At 43.0% G+C, this 17,720-nt stretch overlaps 1 protein-coding gene across 1 annotated transcript; it reads right to left on the bottom strand.

Annotated features, from left to right (window-relative positions):
- Positions 1 to 8,758: 8,758 nt before the first annotated feature.
- Positions 8,759 to 17,620, bottom strand: LOC110524066 (MOB kinase activator 3C). Its single transcript, XM_021603378.2, has 4 exons — positions 17,249 to 17,620; positions 12,123 to 12,699; positions 10,619 to 10,821; positions 8,759 to 9,612 (listed from the first exon to the last, which is right to left on the bottom strand). Exons 2-4 carry the CDS (start codon positions 12,538 to 12,540, stop codon positions 9,583 to 9,585), a joined length of 651 nt encoding a protein of 216 aa, XP_021459053.1. The 5' UTR covers positions 12,541 to 12,699; positions 17,249 to 17,620; the 3' UTR covers positions 8,759 to 9,582.
- Positions 17,621 to 17,720: the final 100 nt, after the last annotated feature.

Genomic DNA, 17,720 nt, shown 5'->3' with positions numbered 1-17,720 from the left:
TTGCGAGTGTACCCATCAGAGCAAAGCATGAAGTAAAAGCAGGAAGTGTACCCATCAATATGTGTTGTTATTTGTTGATTAAACTCAATTGACAAATAGTACATTCCATTGCATGAGCCTCATCAGTTAACATAATTTGAATGAACATTCTACATTAACCATGGAAATGATTGCATCACAATACCAGGCAGTCATTGTGAGTATACAGTGGCTTGCGAAAATATTCACCCCCTTGGCATTTTTCCTATTTTCTTGCCTTACAACCTGGAATTAAAATAGATTTTATGGGGGTTTGTATCATTTGATTTACACAACATGCCTACCACTTTGAAGATGCAAAATATATATTTTTATTGTGAAATGGAAAACTTGAGCGTGCATAACTATTCACCCACCCAAAGTCAATACTTTGTAGAGCCACCTTTTGCAGCAATTACAGCTGCAAGTCTCTTGTGGTATGTCTCTATAAGCTTGGCACATCTAGCCACTGGGATTTTTGCCCATTCTTCAATGCAAAACTGCTCCAGCTCCTTCAAGTTGGATGGGTTCCGCTGGTGTACAGCAATCGTTAAGTCATACCACAGATTCTCAATTGGATTAAGGTTTTGGCTTTGACTAGGCCATTCCAAGATTTTTAAACCACTTGAGTGTTGCTTTAGCAGTATGCTTAGGGTCATTGTCCTGCTGGAAGGTGAATCTCTGTCCCAGTCCCAAATCTCTGGAAGACTGAAACAGGTTTCCCTCAAGACTTTCCCTGTATTTAGCGCCATCCATCATTCTTTCAATTCTGACCAGTTTCCCAGTCCCTGCCGATGAAAAACATCTCCATAGCATGACGTTGCCACCACCATGCTTCACTGTGGGGATGGTGTTCTCTGGGTGATGGGAGGGGTTGGGTTTGTGCAAGACAGCGTTTTCCTTGATGGCCAAAAAGAAACATGTTAGTCTCATCTGACCAGAGTACCTTCTTCCATATGCCTTTTGGCGAACCCCAAATGTGTTTGCTTATTTTTTTCTTTAAGCGATGGCTTTTTTCTGGCCACTCTTCCATAAAGCCCAGCTCTGTGGAGTGTATGGCTTAAAGTGGTCCTATGGACAGACACTTCAATCTCCGCTGTGGAGCTTTGCAGCTCCTTCAGGGTCATCTTTGGTCTCTTTGTTGCCTCTCTGATTAATGCCCTCCTTGCCTGGTCCATGAGTTTTGGTGGGCGGCCCTCTCATGGCAAGTTTGTTGTGGTGCCGTGTTCTTTCCATTTTTTAATAATGGATTTAATGGTGCTCTGTTTTGGAAATGTTTATATAACACAACCCTGATCTGTACTTCTCCACAACCTTTTGAGATTTGTTTTTGCCGTTATGTACTATACATTCTGTCCAATGAGACCTGGAAGTGGAACCTTTGGAGGAAGTGTGGAGTTGGGAGACCTCTCTCTGGTGCATTCTTGGGGGAAATAAATAACAAGTTTAAATACAACAGTGTCAATTCTTTCAAATGTATCCTTTCCTTCATCAATGATGTACAGTTTGGAGGAAATGGACTGGTGAAAACAAGCCCTCTGGTTTCTTATAGGTGGCTTTCACCCATTCAGCCTTCTCAGATCAGTGTAGAATAGATGACGCAGAGGGGACAAGGCAAGGAAGCCAGTTAAGATAACCCAATCAAGAGATCCAGTATGTTATGGCCATACACCCATACAGTACTCAGAGGACCAGTTAAGTTTTGGCCTTGGCACTCACCCCCAGAGCCCAGGGGTGCTGCAGGACCTGGGCAGCACTGAGGCGTGTGGCGTCCCGTACCAGTAGCCTGGAGATTAGGTCCTTGGCAGGGATATGGGCCCAGTCCCTCTCTGGGAACTCATACTGCCCCTCCTGGATGTTCTCAAACAGGTTATTCTGCAGGGGTCGGACACAACATCGACAACATAGACATAGACTTCACCATAATAACATGACTCATTCATTATAAATGCAAAAAAAAATGCTTAATACAAATAGCGCTGTAGTAGTACTGTGTAAGGTGAACTGGGGATGTTGTGGGTGGGGGTATGTACACTATGTTTGTGTACCTGGCAGATGTGGCAGGTCTCTCCTCGGTCCCAGCCACAGTCAGTCCCCCAGTGGTCGGTGAAGGTGGGGCTGCCGCTCAACAGAATATAAAGTATGACCCCAGGCTCCAGAGGTCACAGGGCTTGACGTGGAACGAAACCTCTTCTGTGAAGACCTCCACCACCTCTGGGGCCATGTACTCTGTCGAGCCACACTGACTTGGAGAACACAAATTCCACACACTGTTAGGGCATAAGTTAAATCAAATTTTATTTCAAGTGCATTTAAAATCACAACACTCTTTACAGTAAAAGTGAAACATTTGCATTCCCGCAGACCTGTGGGCCCCAACAGAGATTATTGTGGCGCGGTTGGCATTTTTCATGCTGCGGGTGGTCAGATAGACAACTTTGGGAAGAAAATATTTTTTTCTCCCGTAGATCAGGCTATTTGGAAACAGATATTTGACACAGCCGTCTGATTAATCCTTATCACTGTCGAAGTTTCCAGTAAAACTGTCTGTTGCTCTTGTCCTCCTGTTCTTCATTCGTTTGGCTGAGTCTGAAATGCTCACTTGCTGGCTGGCCTCCACCTCTGTATAAACAGGTCAACTGTTAATGCAGGTCAACCGCTGGGGTTAGCTGCTCAACGGAAAGATGGTTTCCTTATGTTTTGAATGATTGCTTGAATCGTAGCTCATTGATAGATCCTTTAATGGACTAAGTGAGGGCGATGTACTGACTAACTATGTACTATTAGCCAATTAGATAATAAATTATTGCTTCAATCTCAGAGTGTGCTTTGTGTATACTGATTAACATGTTAGACTACTATGTGCCAATTTGATAATAAAGCAATTATTGCTTAAATTGCAGAGTGTGGGCAATGTGCATGCTGACTAATTATGCACTATGTGCCAATGTGATAACCCAGCAGACAGTGAGTTGGTTGTGAAGCTGGGCCCCGTATTCATAATGATCTGGGAGGGAGAGCAAGAAAGTGCAAGCAGAGCCAGAGAGATCAGGCGGTGGAGAGGGAGAGAAAGAACAAGAAGGAGCACAGTTGAACGCTGACAAACAGTTGAGAAAAACCTTATGGATATTCCCAAACATACTTTTACATCCAGTGATAGTGTAGGCCTGTTTGTATTACTCATGGAAAATGATGCTACATTTCTGCTTTAACATCAAGATAAGTGAAATAACTGGCGGTCTGGTACTACTCGACTGTTATTATCTCTGAGGCAACAGGAACGTTTAAAAAAAAAAAACTTTATTTAACTGGGCAAGTCAGTTAAGAACAAATTCTTATTTACAATGACGGTCTACCCCGACCAAACCCTAATGACGCTGGGCCAATTGTGCGATGCCCTATGGGACTCCCAATCACGGCCGGTCGTGATACAGCCTGGAATTGAACCAGGGTCTGTAGTGACGCCTCTAGCACTGAGATGCAGTGCCTTAATCCACTTGGGATTTTGGCCTATTTGGACACAGATTCCAGGTTTGAATTTTGTTTATATCACAAGTAATTCATAACTTCATTAGCTAGCTAACGTTGGCTAGCAAGACGTATTAGCTGACTCAACTAGCGCAAATGTCTGGTTAAGGTTGCTTTGGCTTGTCATGAAATTATTTTCATATAGCTGATAACTTTATATGGTTAGCTAGATTGTTAGCTAATAAGGTCGAAAATCTGTAATAACTAGTTCACACTATGTTTATTGCCTCCAGTCTGGCACAAACAAGTCGTGACTGCTTTCACCAGTAAGAAGTCGAGCTGGGTTTGCTTGAATTACTAGGTAACTCACCCAATGAATGACCCAGATATGTCTGACACATAGCCTACCGCAGTTAAACTGTACAAACAGCTCTGCATATTTGCGAAAACAGTAAGAAAAAGTCCAACCAGTTCTGTAGAATATGTGTTCAAGTCAGAGCATGCCATATCATTATTTTGGGAAAGCCAGCTCTATGCTATCGGGTCTTCTCTTGTTACATTTTCTGTCTTGTTTTCCCCCCACTCACATACTGATGTACTACTCCAGTAGATAGCTAACCTGAAATGTTTCATTATTTTTTCAGTTGGTAAATAGTGTGAGGCAGAGCACGATGGCAGAGCTGCAAGCCCTCCAGAACTCTCTCCAGGTAACTTAAATTGGTGTCAGAAATAGCTAATATCCAGCTTACTAACTTGTCAAAACACACTTGTGACTTCCCTTAACCTCCAGCCGCCATTGTAAATAAGAATTTGTTCTTAACTGGCTTGCCAAGTTAAATAAAGGTTAAATTAAAAAAATGTTTGTTTTAAATGCTCCATCAGATTCTCTGACATCCTCTGGGTGTTGTGATGGGTGGACAACATGGGCTTGTTAGTTTTTAATGTCCCGGTGCCCCGTTTGAGCGTGGTTTTAACATTAGACCATTCCATTGGTCCTTAGGAAATCTCCACTCAACCGGGGCATGGGGCCATGCAAAATTACTTCCACATTTAAATACAGTTGTTGACATAGCTCCTGCCTTTTCCCGCCCCCTCCCATGTCTATAGTTCAGTCATTAGACGAAAAGAAGAAGCCACTGCCAGTGGGGCAGCTTAGCAAAACAATCGTGCATATTGTGAAGAAAGTAGATTGATGTGAATTTTGGTTCCCCCGTTTTTTTCATGAAACATTGAATTTTGCCTTACTTCTATTAGCCCATTGAAATGCATTGAATAACAGATTCATACATGGAAAACAGAGTCTCAACCTTTCCATAGAGTGGTCATATTAGTGTGTAGGCCAAACTGTTCCTGGCGCTTCAGACGAGTCCATTGACGCTTGTCATAGAGGGTCATAGAGCAAAACGGAGAACACCATCTTGTTCACGAGAGTCTCATCTTTCCATGCCATTCGGACGCTACAGACATTTTTGTGAGAAGACAGATATTCGGGATGTCTCATGGTCTGACAAACACCGCTCCAGCTCGGCCACCTCCACCACAGCTACGGAAGGCCGCCATTGGCAGACACAGTGGATGCAGCCCATGCAAAAAAAACAGACATCTCTATCTTAAACAGACAGATTTTTATTATACTAATTTGATTTCCATAGGGGCGCGGACATCGACTCTAGGGGTTTAGCCGGCGATAGCCGACACCCACATAATGACGGTGTAACTGTGTCGGAGCTGTCAAATCATTGAATAGCCGCTCTTCTGATCATTGTCATTAAGCCACTTGCATTAGAAGTTCAGGATGAGAAAGTGTAGGCTACATAGACATGAAGACGCTCAAATTGAAAACCATGAAACAAAAGAATGAGGTTTTTGATCAGCCTAATCGAGGTGTAGATTAGGGCTGTGGCGGTCCCAAATGTTCGTCAGCCGGTGATTGTCAAGCAAATAACTGTTGGTCTCAGAGTAATTGATGTTAATTAACATAAACACATTTAGCATCTCCTGGCTTCCACACATAGCCTACAAGCCACTGATGCAGACCTTTGGAACATCTACATTTAAAAAAGTCTAATAAATCCATATAATATAGCCTACACTTTTACAATAAATCCATTATCTATGTTAGACAGTTCTAAAGAAGCATGACATGAAGAAGATGTAGTCTATTTCAGAAGAACAGAATAGCATACTCTGAGATGTCCTTATGTTAGGTTCTGATCTGGTTATGCCAAAATGGCTGTGGACTACACTAGCTCGTTTAGCAGACAAGATTTGCTTAAAGTTCCATGGCATTATTTTATAGTATGAAGAACATAATTGAACAAAGCTGAATAGAACATTAAGGATATTTTCTCCAAACGATTTCAGGGAGTGCGTACATGCAGCTATTTTGTGTTGACCGGTTAACAAAGAAATAGGTACTCCTATATGCTTAATTTAGAGTTATTAATGTAACTTTAGTTGTTCTACAAATGTTGGGCTATATTTTTTGATTTGTAATACAATGTAAGGCGGCATGAAGCGACTCTAATAATGGCATGCACTCTGCTTAGATTTTTTTGTGTGCAGGCTGTACACACTTTATCAGTCTCTCATGCACATTTGACAAGCACTTCACAATGCCTCGAATTTCACCGCGACATTCCCTTTGTGTGGCCGTAATGCACCCTAAAAAAAATCCATGCCTTTTGCAGCCAGTGGCCATTATGCCCTTGGCCTTGGAGTGCTGCTTTGTGCTCTTCTCAATGACTGCTGCGTTCTCCGATTTGTTTGGATTTAGAATGGACCATTATCATGCACCGGTCTCGAAACAGGGGCAGTGGGAAAAAAACACATGTCATCTATGCACTTAAGTCTGGAGTCGCTCCATATCTAAATCTTTTCAGGGTACATAAATATACCTCTGTGCCAAATTTGGGTTGTTAATCTTAAGACAGGCTTTCTGAACTGTAAATTGTATTACCGTCTGTGGCCATTTCATAAGATGACTTCCAAGGCCCCCAGGGGCCAAATCTGTAGTGGTTCCATACTCAAATCTTGTCAGGGTACATGAATCAACTTCTGTGCCAAATTTGGTGCGTCTATGTCAAAAAAGGCCTTCAGAACTCTAACAGTGTATTACTGACAGTGGCCATTTTGTAAGATGGCCACCACATATATGTGATGACTCCATATCTAAATCTTTTTAGGCTAAATAAAGTTACCTCTGTGCCAAATTTGATGTGTTTATCTCAAAAAAGGCCTTCAGAACTCTAACATTTTATTACTGACAGGGGCCACACACACACACACACACACACACACACACGCACACGCACACGCACACACAGAGAGAATCGCAAAGTTGTTTAAAGTAACTGTCCCCAGGGGTCAAATCTGTGGTGGCTCCAGAAATAAATATTTTCAGGCTACATAAATCTGTCTTTTAATTGCTGCATATGTGGGCTGGCTCCATATCTTAATATTTTAAGGGTCCAGAAATCTACCTCTGTGCCAAATTTGGAGCATTTATCTTAAAACAGATTTCCAAAATATTGTTACAATCTGCATGCCTTTTGAAAAATGGTTGCCATGCCCCCCAGGGGCCAAATATGGAGTATATCCATATTATTATAGGGCCCCATGCCCTATAATAGTCTAGCTCTATAAATAGGACGTCCTATTAGTTATATCCATGAGTCATATTAGTATTTTAATATCAAATAGCTGCCCTCAAAACGAACACACACACAGACACACACACACACACACACACACACACACACACACACACACACACACACACACACACACACACACACACACACACACACACACACACACAGAGAGAGAATGGCAAAGTTGTTTAAAGTAACTGCCCAGTGAAAATTCTGTTAACTCATTCTCAATCCTATGCTCTTATTTGTAGCCAAAGCATTAAAATGTTCGTTTTTTTAAACACCTCAAACTTGTATCTCAAATAGACTGTTCCAAATACTATTCCAAATACAGGATGATGTTATTCTCCTGAGGAGAATGAGCTGACCAATGAGTGGTCTACTTGTGTTAAGATTTTTTTGAACGGTATACGCCCACTCCATTCTGTTGTTGGGGTAAGCCCACACCATTTTGTTGTTGGGGTAAGTCCACACCATTCTGTTGTTGGGGTAAGCCCACACCATTCTGTTGTTGGGGTACGCCCACACCATTCTGTTGTTGGGGTAAGCCCACACCATTCTGTTGTTGGGGTACGCCCACACCATTCTGTTGTTGGGGTAAGCCCACACCATTCTGTTGTTGGGGTAAGCTCACACCATTCTGTTGTTGGGGTAAGCCCACACCATTCTGTTGTTGGGGTAATCCCACACCATTCTGTTGTTGGGGTAAACCCACACCATTCTGTTGTTCGGGTAAGCCCACACCATTCTGTTGTTGAGGTAAGCCCACACCATTCTGTTGTTGAGGTAAGCCCACACCATTCTGTTGTTGAGGTAAGCCCACACCATTCTGTTGTTGGGGTAAGCCCACACCATTCTGTTGTTGGGGTATGCCCACACCATTCTGTTGTTGAGGTAAGCCCACACCATTCTGTTGTTGAGGTAAGCCCACACCATTCTGTTGTTGGGGTAAGCCCACACCATTTTGTTGTTGGGGTAAGTCCACACCATTCTGTTGTTGGGGTAAGCCCACACCATTCTGTTGTTGGGGTACGCCCACACCATTCTGTTGTTGGGGTAAGCCCACACCATTCTGTTGTTGGGGTACGCCCACACCATTCTGTTGTTGGGGTAAGCCCACACCATTCTGTTGTTGGGGTAAGCTCACACCATTCTGTTGTTGGGGTAAGCCCACACCATTCTGTTGTTGGGGTAATCCCACACCATTCTGTTGTTGGGGTAAACCCACACCATTCTGTTGTTCGGGTAAGCCCACACCATTCTGTTGTTGAGGTAAGCCCACACCATTCTGTTGTTGAGGTAAGCCCACACCATTCTGTTGTTGAGGTAAGCCCACACCATTCTGTTGTTGGGGTATGCCCACACCATTCTGTTGTTGGGGTATGCCCACACCATTCTGTTGTTGAGGTAAGCCCACACCATTCTGTTGTTGAGGTAAGCCCACACCATTCTGTTGTTGGGGTAAGCCCACACCATTCTGTTGTTGAGGTAAGCCCACACCACTGCAACACAGAAAAGCTGCTTTATAACATACTTAATTACCATTTTTTTTGGAAGAAAAACTATTTCACTCATATTGTAATTCATTTCATAGAAATCTGGAAACACTGGACAGTTACTTTAAGGTTTTACAAAAGCAATGAGGCAGGTTTTAATTGGTCATCGTCTGAATGAAAATATCCTATGTCTGATATTTAGTTTGATCACAGCTAAAACATTTCCATAATAATAAAATGCAAATGAACAGGGCATGCAACAAAAACACCAATTGTAGTGGGTGAACTTACTTGTCCTAACACTTGGCAATTGAATCAGTTACACATCTCAATCAGATTAGTCTCCCAGAGTAATCCCAGTTGAACTAGTTTTGGTAAATGAAAATGAAGTCAATATTTCACAAGTATTGCTTCCGGTTGTCACCCTGTACTTACCCAGACACCTCACAAAATGTCTGTTTTTCAAAGTCCTTAACTCTGTTGCCTCTGGCTGGGACACATTGGACACGTACTTGTCACAAAATGCTAAATACTGGAGAGGGGTCTTGTGATGTCGCCTTCTGTCCATCACAAAATGGCTCAAACACCTCGAAACCGCAAGCACATTTTGGAAGTTAATGATGTCAAGAACATGCACAAGAAAAACATATTCATGTTTAGTAAAACGGAGCTAGAACAGTTACTCAAATAAAACACAAAATACTGAAATGCTGCATGTCACAGCACAAAATCTAAGAAGCAGAACAGTCCTTTTTCATAAAAACATATAGCCTATTGGCTGAAAATGTGAATAAACGTTCTAATGCTTGATGGATAACACTTAAGTTCTTCAAATCCACTCAAAATCCATTCAACTGTCCTTTGGTTTGAGTGTTTGGAAGCAGTGGGTCTCTTGAAGGGCTCCGGGGAATTTTTTGAAATGATGTACACTCCATTGTCCAAGTGGTTTAGTTACAGATCTTCTCTGTCATTGCTCTCTGCGGGTAAAGAGAAGAGAGGAGAGACAAGCAATTCATATGATGTTGACAAATGACCGGTAGATGGCCCCAGGCTTAATTTATCGTAACCGACAATGCTACACACCTACCGTCAGGCTGTATGAGGCCACGAATATATTCCAACAGATAGGCTACAATACAGTCATCATCTGATGAGAAGTCACTCGGCTGTTCCCATCTTACCTCTAGTCATCCAAAAGCTTATTTCCCCCCAGATTATGTTGTTGATACAGTCTCATTACTTTTTCACCAGGAGGGGACGTAAAGCCTGTCCTTTATAATGATGATAACAGAGGCATTTTATTGTACCTCGGAGCGCCTACCTCCATCTGTTCAGATGTAACGAAGCTCTCTGCACTAGAGAAAACAACTTGAACGTGACATGATTCTCAGTTATGGCTGGCTAGACTGCAATTTCACTTATGATGGTTATATAAAGCAAACCAGATTTCTTACAAAGAGTTTAACAAGTTTTTTTATGATGCAAACTGGGGAAATAAGTGGTGCATCATTAATTCCAATGACTGTGCCAAAGGGAAAATGAAAGACACACTGCTATCGTATAATTATTTTATACTGGGCTGTGATTTAGTAATATGCTCTATGCCCAGAGTTGATTCTGTATAATCACCCAGTTTATGTGGTTTGCGCAGACACTCAAAACAACATGTTCTGTTGTGGTGTGAAATAACGCAGACAATACACTGCCTTCGTTTTATGGAGGAAAATGTAAGCTCCTCCCTTATTGGGCCACGGCAAAACTAGTCAGTCTTTATGATAGTAATGGGAGGGATACGCCCTCATACATTCATATCCAGACACCCTTCTACCCCTGTCCTAAATATGAACTTACAGGACATAGAAATGGAACCTTCCACCCAAGCTCTATCTAAGGATACATCCCAAATAGCACCCTATTCCATATTTAGTGCACTACTTTTGAACCCCCCTCCCCCTCCATTCACCCCCACACCTCCTTTCTCACCAGGGGCTCCAGTTCAGAGTGCTCGATGAGGCTGAACTCAGAGATGAAATAATAGTAGTGTTTGTAGCAGGTATTGATGTGGGCCTCAGCGCCCATACTGCAGATGCTGTCAAAGTGGTGGATGTAGACGTGCACAAAGACCCGGAAGAGACGACTCAGGATCTTCTTACACACCTGCTGGAAGTTCTTAGGGAAAGGAACACCTGGGACCAAAGAGGATAGAACTGTCAGTGAGGAAGACTGCCACCCCATTCGATTCATTTTAGAGACCAACCCTGGATGCATTAATGAAAATCTATTTGTAACTATCAGAATGGCATTATGTTCCATAATTATGTTCTATTATGTTTCATAATTACATCTCACTTAGCATTAAAGCTGTCACATTCGTTTCCATTGGAGATCATTCAAATCACACTGGACATCAATATCCTATACTGTAGGTAGATCGTATACTGTCAAATTTCTCTCGGCAGCCCGCAACGCAATTACATGTTAATTTAATAGATTGTTCATGCACATAATCTCCCTCCTCAAACAGAGCTTGATAACAACCCTTTGACAATGAACAATAGACTCAGAGTAGCCCATTCAATTTCTTCCAAATGCCACCCCCCAGAGTGTAAATTATACCGTGACATTCGGGGGAGCCTCACTTGGGATTTTTTTTTTATGGGCCTAACAGTAAAGATGTCATTTAACAGTAAAAAAAATAATTTTATTAAATTTTAATGTGGCATGAACACAACCAGTCTTGATGTTTTCATCTGATTGTCAAATAAATCACTTCAAGAAGTAGGCTAACTGCAGCTGCGCACATTTGTCTACTCCAAAAATGATCCCAGCATCCAAACCGTGCACACTGTACACTTGCTATTTGATGAATGGAAAAATACATCTGTTACAAACACCATAAATTTAATGACATTTGGCGATTGTCATTAGGCCTAATATAGTGGTGTGCAGTCATGGATGCCGAGGGAATCTGTGGTTCCCCAAAAAACTATAAACACATTTTTTTTAATTATGAAATGATATTTCATCATTTTCCTTCAATTCGCAAATGTCTGAATCTATCTCACCGGAGAAAGCATCGTACTCTTTTTGACCAGACAGCATCAGATACATGGGCTACACATACTGAGACAGAGGGGCGCTGTTTTACTCACTCGGATGCTTTCTCCAGTGACACTGATGCGTCTTGCGGCCAGGGCATCTTGCTGTCGGCCCGTCTTGGTCAAATTATCAATATTTAGAGACCCCCCCCCCCCCAAAGTTTGACTTTTGTTGCATTTAGAGGAGCTCATGTCTCATTCATGGGAGCTTAGCTCACACTGGCCCCCCATAATTCACACTCTGCCACCCTCATTGTGTAATTAACCTATCTCGTTAACCTTTCTTTGAACCTTTCTAGATCCATTAAAGATACTGTCAGAGAGAGTGGGTATTAAGCCACATCACAGGTGCATTCACTATCCTAGTTTGGAACCACTGCCTTACACACCTACTCTCGTGGGGAAGATGTTCTCGTTGTTGATGTTCGTCTCTATCCAGTCCATCAGAAGGTTCATGTACTTCAAGGCGGGCAGCTTGGTGGGTTTCTTGTAGTCGTCTCCGTCCTGCCACCGGTACTCGTAGCGCAGGCCCCCCGACATGATGGGGCAGGTGCGCTCAGTGCAGAACTCGCTGACCGTGCCGTAGATCAGGTTGATCCGGTTGAAGAAGTCCACCACGTGCACGGCGATCCAGTCGTTGATGTTCTCTCCTTCTGGAAGCTGGACCACTTTCCTCAGGTCCAGGCCTGACTTCAGAGAGGCCTGGGCCTTCTTGTACAGCTCAAAGCGCTGTGTGCCAGGCTCAAAGCGCTTCCGAGGCCTAAACGTTTTGTCTTTGCTGAAGACTTGTCCGAGACAGAGCGCCATTGTCTTAATGGTGGACTCTATGGTGTGGCCTTCCTGAGCATGGATTGGACAGGTTTCACTAACATACGTTTGTTTAGGTTGCAGGTCGCTGTGGAGTTGTTCTATTCAGAGGGCAGTGACCTCTACATTGGGGATGATTGAGAATGGAGGGACCCCTCTCTGAGACATAGAGGAAACAAAATAGGTCATGAGAGGTTAGAGATGCTCAGCTCGTTCACAATGTTATCAGGCAGCATGATAGAAATCAGGAAATGAAAACAGCAGAGTAGAAACAATACTGTAAGCTTGTTTACAAAGGGCATATCTTGAAGGACTTGATGAGCAAAGCATGTAGGGATTGTGAAACTGCTCGGAACAGAAAATATGACCCCAAATATGAGGTGAGAAGAATCCATTTGCGGAATTCATTTCTGGTGACCTTTTATTTTCTGGCGGCCACTATGCGTTGAATGTCACAAGACCAACAACCACAGTGTCCTTGAAATAGGCCCAGTGTGATCTAATACTGAAATCAGATCAGAGGGGATGGCCAAAGGTAATTGTGTAAATGAAGAGCGTGCTTCACTTCGCTAAGAGGAAGCGTGGTGAAAGGGTTCTTTACGTCGTCTGTACGTGAGACACTTTGAACTTTCCACTTAAAAGCCACCACCCACATGCTCAACATTAACTATGCAGAACACTACCTCTCACTGGTCATACAACTCCATTGGAGAAAATCCACTTGCGCAGCGCAGCTACACTGCCTCAAGTTCAATTGTAGCACCATGAGTTGTCTAACACCTTCACCATTGACCTGATACAATATTGACGGAGGTCTACTCCCCTGTAGGGATGGACAATAGCACAGTAGATAATTACTGTAATGGCGTCATACATCGAGTCATTATTAGCTATTAACCATCTGGCAGACCATGAGGAGATAATTTCGCAGTGTCCTGGACTAGTTAAGGATCAAACAGCCTGAATGGGTTTGACATTTTCCTTTCAGACAGTGAATGTTGCAGAGGGACAAAATCTATTAGACTAAATTGCTTTTGTTTTTTTAATCATAAGGGTTAATAACAAACGATTGTCCGTATCAGGGTATCGTATGAAAAAGGGGGGATGAAGGAGTAGGGGGGGGGGTAGTCATTTCGAGGGATGAGTCATCACAACAACCCGTATATCAATCAAGTCAAGCGCACCAGAGAGAAGAGAATAACTCGTGGTGGATCAGATCTTACCGAGAACTCCCCAGCAAACTAGTTCAGTTACAGGGCAGGCTACTGGCTACTCAGCTCCATGGTTAAGAAGGATCTGAACTTGACTGAGTTTCCATGACTTTCATGTGGAGTGCTCTGAAAAGTCAAGGCAAGCTTTACAGCTGTCAATAAGTCATGCAGGTATTTGTTCCAAATATTATACGCTGAATAAACTAGAGACAGTATGCTGTTCTAAAATGCTTCTGAAGCTTCTTTTAAAATAGCTTCTTCTTTCATTCTATATGACACATATGTCTCGTGCCCTTATGACTGTACGTGACTGTATCCACATTTGTGTCCCACGTTCCATTTCACACAGCTGCTCTCAACAGTTCCTGGTTTTGTTATGGTGCAACGTGTGTGGTTTAAGTGGGAAATATTTTTCTTTCTATATAAGTTAAGCTTATTCATGTGCTCTGAGTCTGAAATCTACAGAGTCATGCAGAATGAGTGCAAGTAGAAATGTTGCATTACACTTGGTTTAGTGTAGTTTTACTGTCGTTTTGCTATTACGCCTCGATTAGACCAATAGCGTCATTGGGTTTTGCTGCACTAGAAGTACATTCATTTCCAATGGAAAGCTCAGTTTGCCTTGCAGTATTGTGTTGCAGAGGCAGTTGCAGTGCGTTCTGTGTTCTGGGTCGTGCATACATTGGATTTATACAAGATATGCACACAATTGTATGCATTGACTTGACAGAACTAGTAAGCAAAAGGTGAATGTTGAACTTTTCTTGCATTCATATCCACTAAAATGTTTGATTACATAATGAAAAAAGTTTGACTGCAGAATTTATTACAGTATTGATGCAATGACGTTGTCGGTCTGACAGAGGCGTTAGACTTTAGTAGAAGTTTGACAAAGAGCTTCCTCTTTCACTCCTCGTGGCCTGTATTTATAAAGCGTCTCAGAGTCGGAGTGCTGACCTAGGATCTGGTCCCCCCTCTCCATACAATCTTTTTCATTATGAGCCTAAAGGCAGAACTGATTCTCGATCAGCGTCCTACTCTCGAGACGTGTAGGAATGAGGGGCCCTAGACTGTTCAGGAGGAGAGTGTCATCCATCTTCTTGACAGCTTCCTCCACATACGCATGGTGTTTGTACACAGTACGTGTGGTGTGAACAGGATCCTCCTCTTCCTCAGTACTTTACATCTACAGTGGGGCAAAACAGTATTTAGTCAGCCAACAATTGTGCAAGTTCTCCTACTTAAAAAGATGAGAGAGGCCTGTAATTTTCATCATAGGTACACTTCAACTATGACAGACAAAATTAGTAAAAAAAATCCAGAAAATCACATTGTAGGATCTTTAATGAATTTATTTGCAAATTATGGTGGAAAATAAGTATTTGGTCAACTATAAACAAGCAAGATTTCTGGCTCTCACAGACCTGTAACTTCTTATTTAAGAGGCTCGTCTGTCCTCCACTCGTTACCTGTATTAATGGCACCTGTTTGAAATTGTTATCAGTATAAAAGACACCTGTCCACAACCTCAAACAGTCACACTCCAAACTCCACTATGGCCAAGACCAAAGAGCTGTCATAGGACACCAGAAACAAAATTGTAGACCTGCACCAGGCTGGGAAGACTGAATCTGCAATAGGTAAGCAGCTTGGTTTGAAGAAATCAACTGTGGGAGCAATTATTAGGAAATGGAAGACATACAAGACTACTGATAATCTCCCTCGATCTGGGGCTCCACGCAAGATCTCACCCCGTGGGGTCAAAATGATCACAAGAAAGGTGAGCAAAAATCCCAGAACCACACGGGGGGACCTAGTGAATGACCTGCAGAGAGCTGGGACCAAAGTAACAAAGCCTACCATCAGTAACACACTACGTCGCCAGGGACTCAAATCCTGCAGTGCCAGACATGTCCCCCTGCTTAAGCCAGTACATGTCCAGGCCCGTCTGAAGTTTGCTAGAGAGCATTTGGATGATCCAGAAGAAGATTGGGAGAATGTCATGTGGTCAGATGAAACCAAAATAGAGCTTTTTGGTAAAAACTCAACTCGTCGTGTTTGGAGGACAAAGAATGCTGAGTTGCATCCAAAGAACACCATACCTACTGTGAAGCATGGGGGTGAAAACATCATGCTTTGGGGCTGTTTTTCTGCAAAGGGACCAGAACGACTGATCCGTGTAAAGGAAAGAATGAATGGGGCCATGTATCGTGAGATTTTGAGTGAAAACCTCCTTCCATCAGCAAGGGCATTGAAGATGAAATGTGGCTGGGTCTTTCAGCATGACAATGATCCCAAACACACCGCCCGGGCAACGAAGGAGTGGCTTCGTAAGAAGCATTTCAAGGACCTGGAGTGGCCTAGCCAGTCTCCAGATCTCAACCCAATAGAAAATCTTTGGAGGGAGTTGAAAGTCCGTGTTGCCCAGCAACAGCTCCAAAACATCACTGCTCTAGAGGAGATCTGCATGGAGGAATGGACCAAAATACCAGCAACAGTGTGTGAAAACCTTGTGTGTGAAAACTTCACTGCTCTAGAGGAGATCTGCATGGAGGAATGGACCAAAATACCAGCAACAGTGTGTGAAAAACAGTGTGTGAAAACTTACAGAAAACGTTTGACCTCTGTCATTGCCAACAAAGGGTATATAACAAAGTATTGAGATAAACTTTTGCTATTGACCAACTACTTATTTTCCACCATAATTTGCAAATAAATTCATTAAATATCCTACAATGTGATTTTCTGGATTTTCTTTTCTCATTTTGTGTGTCAGTTGAAGTGTACCTATGATGAAAATTACAGGCCTCTCTCATCTTTTTAAGTGGGAGAACTTGCACAATTGGAGGCTAACTAAATACTTTTTTGCCCCACTGTATTAGCTCTACTGGTGAATTTCTATTGGCGATAATACAGGCATTCAACATTGGGAAAGCACTGAGTTTGTAGTCCATTGGAGAATGACCAGAAAATATGTGCTGGTCCACAACTGGATAGTTGGCTGATTTAGTGATGGCTACTACACTCCATTAGTTATGGTATCTAACTTTCAGATGCACAGATGTGAATAACAGTCATGGACCGTACACCTCAGAGTACTACTGTATTTAACAGTCGCAGTGCACAGAGGATACATTTCTATACAGGCCAAGGGATTGGGATACATTCGCTTTGTTGACTTCACTGCTTCTCAGTCTCCACATGCCTCTCCAATTACAGACTGGTGCATGTCTGATCACGTACGGGGGATGGCGGACCAGACCCACTGTGCACACTGCTCACTTTACTGAGTTTTCCATGGAATTTCCTTCGGACAGTGGAGAATAACAGCAGCTCTTTCTAGATCCTACACACATATGTGGGAGAGAAAAGAGTCGCTAATGCAATGGACCAAACACAGTTGGATCCAGTTATATGCATCAAAGTGAAAGAGTGAGAAGAGATACAAGGAGATCAACAGAGACATAAAAAAAGGGGAGAAGTTTCCCCCACAGTACCTGGCGGGGCTCCCAATGTGGACGACTTGGGAATGTGGACAACGATCCAGGCAGATCTGTCCCTCTCCGGTTCCTACAGATACTCCCTCCTTCCCAGCTACCAACAGACCTCGAGGCTCCAACTTCACTGAGAAGCCAGCGACAGCAGCGCAGACAAAAAAGTACAAGTCAAAAAGTTGTTTGGCTTCTCTTCCTGTGAGTGATGTCACATCCTGACTTTGTCTGAGAGGCCCCTGCTGTCTGTGTGTGTCTATCTATGTGTGTGTGTGTGTGTATATGTGTGCATGGAAGACCTATAAATCGACAAAGGAGGTTCCCTCTCTGCCACTCCTCATTCTCTCCCTCTGCCTACTTATTCTGTAGGAAGGCAGCCCGTCCCCCTTAGCCAACGAGGCCCAGCCCTCATGTGGGAGCTCTGGGAAAACAAACCCTCTTATTATCCCACAGAGCCAGAGCAGGGGAAGCGGACACA

The sequence above is a fragment of the Oncorhynchus mykiss genome, chromosome 5, assembly GCF_013265735.2.
Source record: "Oncorhynchus mykiss isolate Arlee chromosome 5, USDA_OmykA_1.1, whole genome shotgun sequence".
NCBI lineage: Eukaryota > Metazoa > Chordata > Actinopteri > Salmoniformes > Salmonidae > Oncorhynchus > Oncorhynchus mykiss.
Note: the sequence above shows the minus strand (reverse complement) of the source record. Positions and strands in the feature narration are given on the sequence as shown.

Excerpts from the sequence above, each read along its gene's own strand:
- LOC110524066 (XM_021603378.2), bottom strand. The coding sequence starts at position 12,540 with ATGGCGCTCTGTCTCGGACAAGTCTTCAGCAAAGACAAAACGTTTAGG. Across the intron at positions 10,822-12,122 it reads CATCTTCCCCACGAGAGTAG|GTGTTCCTTTCCCTAAGAAC; the intron begins GTGTGTAAGGCA and ends CTTTGGTCCCAG. Across the intron at positions 9,613-10,618 it reads ACTCTGAACTGGAGCCCCTG|AGAGCAATGACAGAGAAGAT; the intron begins GTGAGAAAGGAG and ends CTTTACCCGCAG.